The sequence below is a fragment of the Palaemon carinicauda genome, chromosome 9 (genome assembly GCF_036898095.1).
Source record: "Palaemon carinicauda isolate YSFRI2023 chromosome 9, ASM3689809v2, whole genome shotgun sequence".
NCBI classification, from domain to species: Eukaryota; Metazoa; Arthropoda; class Malacostraca; order Decapoda; family Palaemonidae; genus Palaemon; species Palaemon carinicauda.
Genome location: NC_090733.1, coordinates 80,482,879 through 80,489,291, shown reverse-complemented (window position 1 = coordinate 80,489,291; position 6,413 = coordinate 80,482,879). Strand labels below are relative to the sequence as shown.

Sequence of the window (6,413 nt, the reverse complement as noted above, 5' to 3'; positions counted from 1 at the left end):
TAACGCAAGAGCATCCAGCAGAAGTCTCCCATCATGCCGGGGTTCCATTTTCCCTGATAGTTGCTCTCCATCTTCGTAATGTCTTGGTGGAATTTTTCTCCATGCTCATCACTCACTGCTTCAAGGGTTGGCGGGAAGAAGGTGAGGTGGGAATGGAGAAAATGAATCTTGAGTGACATTCTGCACCCCATATCCTCGTAAGACTTTAGCAACTTTTCAATACAGGATTGGTAATCTGGTATGCGTGTATTACCAAGGAAGTCACTACAGACTCACTTGAATGCTTCCCATGCTCTCGGTTCCTTTAAGTAAATCAGTATCCTTTAGCACTTCTCGGATCTGAGGTCCGACAAAGATGCAGCACTAACACCTGGGAACACAGTAGACAAGTGTTGGAAGGCAGCACCATTTTTGTCCAACGCCTTCACGAAAATTCTTCATCAAACCAAGCTTGATGTGAAGAAGAGGAAGAAGCACCTTATTCATGTCCACCAGAGGATTCCCCATGACGCTGTATTCGCCAGGAACAAAAGTGCTTCTAGACCCACAGTCTTTCTGCTTGTATTGCTGGGGTACAGCTCGACTATCCCAGAGACAAAGAAAACAACAGTACTTTGTGAAGCCCGCTTGCATACCCATAAGAAGACCAATGACCTTGAGGTCCCCACACAGACTCCATTGGTACTTGCTGTACTTAATAGCTTCTAAAAGAAGCTCCATATTATCATAGGACTCCTTTAGATGGACAGAGTGTGCAATGGGAATGCTGGGATATTTATTCCCGTTGTGCAGAAGCACAGCCTTGAGACTTCGCTTGGAAGAGTCTATGAAAAGACGCCAGTCTGAAGGATTATGTGGCAAACCAAGAGACGTGAACAAGCCAGGTATGTAACTTGTTTTCCATGTCGAAAAAGGAAGTAAGGTCATTGTTCCGATTCCTGAAACTGGTGATCCTTACATCTTCCTGGACTAGGTTCCACTGTTTAAGCCAAGAAGCCAAGAGCTCTGACTGCTGTTTTGACAGATACAAATCAATATCTTCCAAAGATATTGACTCGGCAGAATCCTCCCTTGAAGGTATTCCTCATCTGATGAGGAAAGAAGACCTTTATTTACTGGAGGTGTCGGTACAGGAAGATCATCTGAATGGGGAATGGGTCTCATAGCAGATGGAAGGTTGGGATATTTGGTCTTTTTCCTAGAAGATGCATTGAAACCAGTTATATTAGTTAAACAAAAATAACAATCATCTGCATGGCTTCGTGGCTCTCTCCAAACCATCTGGACTGCAAAGCTGAAAGCCGCTTTCTTGCCATTAAACCATGCAGTTAGTCCATTGTAGCAGGGTTTACAACAGATGTGTGGATCCCAAGACTTGTCCTGATCACCAATTTTACAGTCAAAATAGTGAAAGTAGGCGGTTCTGAGAGGGAAGTGATGGTTCGACGCTATGCAACTGTTGTGAAGTCCCCACACAAGTAGCAGAAAGAATTGGCCTTGTTGAGGCATCCTCGATGTTTTGACGTGCTTGAAGCCATTGGAGAATATGAAAATATAACAAAATAAAACTAAATCATATGCAAGGAAATAAAATGTGCATTGGAAAATGTAATACTAATATTTAGCTACCCAAAAGATGTGTAACACGACAGTTGAGGGACACCAACCTCCTGCGCCACCTGCGAGACAACCTCTTCCAATGACTGCTAGAGCACTACTGAGTGTGGATTGAGACCTGCTGCCCTAACTGTCAAAATCCTTCTTGATATATAATTATATATATAATGTAATGCAATCACTTACATTTAATGGATAATAACTAAAAAATTAGTCATAAGTCTCACAATATTAGAATTAACCTTGAATGCATATACGCCTGAGACTTACCTCGGTCCAAATATTATTTAACTATTTTTTTTTCTTTTGTAAATAAATATCTATATTTCCTTTTTGTATCATACTCCCTCGTTGTCCTTTGCCATCATTGTTTATAAACTATAACTGGTTGTTAAAGGTACTTCAGGTTGTACAAAATACTATTGTTTTTCTTTTTTTATGTAACGGCTTTACGCAAATTATAAAGAACCTGCTTTAACATAAAACGTTAATGTTATTAATTAAGTCGTGACATATATATATATATATATATATATATATATATATATATATATATATATATATATATATATATATATATATATATATATATATATATATATATATATATATATATATATATATATATATATATATACATATATATATATATATATATATATATATATATATATATATATATATATATATATATATATATATATATATATGTATATATATATATATATATATATATAAATATATATATATATATATGTGTGTGTGTGTGTGTGTGTGTGTGTGTGTGAGTGTGCGTTTGTGTTTGTATGTTTGCCTGTGTATATGCGCATGTGTTCTCAGAGAAAATTGCAGACTTAAGGATAATAATTGATTTTGACACATTCTTGCCTGAATTGTTCAGCCGTAGACCTACCCTGTGTACTGAATACTTTCAGACATTGTTTTAAATAACACTGGTTTACAAAGAAATTGAGGCAAGCACAAAAATAACCGTTTTTAGCTAATTTGGGGGTGCTGAATTCAAATTTGAAATCGGTTTTTACTCATCACCTCTAGTTCTTTTTTAGATTTGCAAGCAGAAAAAGCAATATTGGCTGAAGAGAGAGCGCTTATGGAAGCTGATAAAGAAAGGCTTGAGTTAGAGATAACTTTAAAGTCTTCAAAGTCCGATGAAACTTCTATGAGTGATTCTGTGCCAGCTAAGTTCAGTGATAAGTGGGGAACTAAGCTAATTCCTAAGTTTAGCGAGTCAGATGTCGGAAAATTTTTCGTTGCTTTTGAGAAAGTAGCTCATCAGTTAGCTTGGCCCAAGGAACTCTGGGCTGTATTAGTGCAATCTGCATTCTCTGGTAAGGCACAAGTAGTTTATGCAGTGTTAAGTGCAGAAGATTCCAGTGATTATGATATTGTGAAAAAAATGGTTTTAAATGCATATCAGCTAATCCCAGAAGCTTACCGGCAGAAATTCAGAACCTGGCATAAAATGTTTAATCAAACATTTGTAGAATGGGCAGTCCAGAAAGCAGCTAAACTTGACGAGTGGTTGGCTGCAGAGGAGGCAACTACATTTGCCGAGTTACGAGAACTGGTTTTGTTGGAAGATTTTAAAAATAACATTCCCAAAGACGTTCGCATCCATATTGAAGAATTTACCATTGATAATGTGAATGAGGCAGCAAAGGCAGCAGACAGGTTTGTTTTGTCACACAAGAATTATGATAAGAAGAAAACTCATTGGGAAGCAGGTGTGGAAAAGGTGGAAGTAATAAAGGGTAGAGAAAGTCCTTCATCGCCTTTGATGGGTGCGAAGGCAGGCCCGGGACATTGTTTGTTATAAGTGTGGTAAGAAAGGTCATGTTAAGTCACATTGTCCTGAAGTAACTAAGTCGGTTAAACCAGTTATGTTGATGGATTGTAGGTCAGTGCCGCCTGTGTCTTCTAGTTTTGAAGGAGAGGTGAGTGGGAGCATGCCTTATGGTAAGTAATTTGAAACTTTGTCCTTAGAGGTATAGTGAAAGTTGGATCTGATGCAACTGATGGTAATATCGTTGCATTGCTGCGGGATACTAGCTCGTGCCAGTCCTGCATTCTGGAAACCTCTCTCCCTAAAGATTTCTCACGGAAAGGTCAGGATTTTGTGTTGCTTGGGGGTTTCCCTGATACAGTAACATCTTGGCCTGTGGAAAAAGTTTATTTGGAATCTCCTTTGGTAACTGGTAGGTTGAATCTGGCTGTAGTTAGTGCATTGCCTGTGAGTGGTGTGGATTTGTTGATAGGCAATGCTGTGATGCAAGGTAGTGGCACAGCCTGTGCATCAGAAGGTCGAAAGGGGGCTAGTGTGGTTAATGAACGTGTTATGGTAAATGTTAAACCTGTTGTTCCTGTAACCCGAGCCCAATCTAGAGAGGAAGTCAAAGGTGGAGAAGCTGATATAAATTTGGAAAACTGCTTCCAAACCAAAACTCAACCTAAGATAAAGAAAGGTAAGTCCAAGCAGATAAAAAATCTTTCGTTAAAGTCTATGGTTAATATATCTGAAGACTTTGCTAAAGATTCTAGTTGCATGTTTCTAGATAGGCAAACCCTAATTAGTGCTCAAAAAGAATATGGCGAATTGAGGAGTATATATGAAGAAGCAGAGCAGCTAAAGGAACAGGATGATTTAAGTGAAGCAAGTTATGTATTAAAGAATTATGTGTTATATAGATTAATTCGTCCAGTGACCGCATCTACTGATGAAAAGTGGAAGGTAAAGGAACAAATTGTAGTACCTAGTAAGTTTAGGCATTTTATTTTGCAAGAGGCTCATGAAAGTGAATGGGGTGATCATTTGGGAATACGAAAAACACTGTCCAAAGTGAAAGATAATTTTTGTTTGGCCTTCTGTAAAGAAAGACGTAGTCAGACATTGTAAATCATGTCACCAGTGCCAAATGGTTGGAAAACCCAACCAGAAAATTACTAAAGCACCTTTAATTCCTATCCCAGCTGTTGAAGAACCATTCACGCAAATTGTTATTGACATTGTGGGTCCTTTACCCAAAACCAAAACAGGTTTTCAGAACATGTTAACTATAATGGACAGAACCACTAGATTTCCCGAGGCAATACCTGTTAGAGGCATTAAGAGTGGTATCGTTATTAAGCATCTCATGGACTTCTTTTCTCGTTATGGTTTGCCTCGAGAGATACAGTCGGATCAAAGTTCTAATTTCACTAGTAGGGAGTTCCAGGCTAAAATGAATGAACTTGGCATTAAACACAACTTGGCATCCTCATATCATCCCGAAAGATTTCACTCCACTCTGAAGAATGCTTTGACTAAGTATTGTTTAGGCCAAGTTGAGGAATGGGATAAAGACTTGCCTTTATTGCTTTTTGCTTTAAGATCAGCCCCTAGTGAATCTCTGGGTTTTTCTCCTTTTCAGATGGTCTATGGACACAATGTGAGAGGGCCTCATGATTTATTAAGGGAACATTGGGAAGGGGGTAGTGGTAAAATAAATTCACTTGATTATATTTTGTCTTTCAAAGAGAAATTAAGGAACATTTGACAATGGGCCCAAAATAATCTCTCTACTTCGCAGGCTAAAATGAAAACACATTATGATAGAAAGTCTCAAGTTAGAAATTTTGAAGCAGGAAAACAAGTACTAGTGTTACTTCCTATTCCAGGTCAGTCCAGGGCTCAGTTTGTAGGTCCAGCAGTGGTTAAGAAGAAACTGAATGATATTGATTATTTGGTGGGAATTCCAGGGAGGAGGAGAAAGTATCAGTTGTGTCATATTAACATTATGAAAAAATATTTTTCCAGAGCTAACACTGTTAAATCTGTTTCAGTTGTTGTACCTAAAGAATGTAATGGACAAGAAGTGGAAAGCAAAGAATATGGATGGAATGGCGAAAACTCTAAAATTTGTGTAAACCAGATAGTTTGTTTAAACATCTGAATTCTCAGGAAGCTACTGATATTAAGGACTTATTCATAGAACATCCGTCAATATTCAAGGACATTCCTGGTCTTGTGCGTAGTTTGCAACATGACGTGGTACTAAAGCCAAATGCCCAGCCAATTAGACAAGCCCCTTACAGGTTAAATCCACAGAAAGCTGAAGCTGTGAGAAAGGAAGTCAGTTATATGTTGGAGAATGACTTGATAACACCAAGTAGTAGTCCTTGGAGTTCCCTGGTTGTATTAGTGAAAAAGGAAAATGGACAAGACAGGTTGTGTTTTGACTACAGAAAAGTAAATGACTTAACAGTTGCTGACAATTTCCCTCTGCCTCGCATAGAAGATTGTATAGATAAGATTGGTAATGCCAAGTATATTAGTGAGTTAGACCTTTTAAAAGTTACTGGCAGGTTCCTCTGACTGAAAATGCACGAGAAATATCAGCATTTATAACACCTGAAGGTTTATTCGAATGTAAAGTCATGCCCTTTGGCATGCCTAATGCAGCCAGTACCTTCCAGAGAATGATGTGGATGATCACGAATGGATTGAAGGGTTGTGTAGTTTATCTGGACGATATAATTATTTTCAGTGACAACTGGAAAGACCATGTCGATAGAATCAGGTCCTTATTTCGTGCAATTGCTGACGCTGGTTTGGTGGTAAACCTTTCTAAATGCAAATTTGGAAAGGCTGAAGTTATCTACCTAGGACATCACGTCGGACAAGGTAAAGTATTACCCAAGAAAAAGAACATTGAAGCTGTACTAGCTTTTCCCACTCCAAAAACTCGGAAAAAATGTAAGGCAATTTGTTGGTCTCGCTGGTTACTATCGCGGGTTTG

At 38.2% G+C, this 6,413-nt stretch overlaps 1 protein-coding gene across 1 annotated transcript in view; it reads left to right on the top strand.

Annotated features, from left to right (window-relative positions):
• The window catches only part of LOC137646511 (uncharacterized), an 8,844-nt gene extending 2,855 nt beyond the window's left edge, over positions 1–5,989 (top strand). Inside the window, exons 2-8 of the mRNA XM_068379617.1 lie at positions 1–141; positions 2,685–3,309; positions 3,622–4,100; positions 4,191–4,366; positions 4,545–5,063; positions 5,205–5,360; positions 5,576–5,989. The exon at positions 1–141 is cut by the window's left edge and continues 29 nt beyond it. Of these exons, the coding sequence (XP_068235718.1) occupies positions 1–141; positions 2,685–3,309; positions 3,622–4,100; positions 4,191–4,366; positions 4,545–5,063; positions 5,205–5,360; positions 5,576–5,989 (2,510 nt within the window). The remainder of the gene's footprint in view (positions 142–2,684; positions 3,310–3,621; positions 4,101–4,190; positions 4,367–4,544; positions 5,064–5,204; positions 5,361–5,575) is intronic.
• Positions 5,990–6,413: the final 424 nt, after the last annotated feature.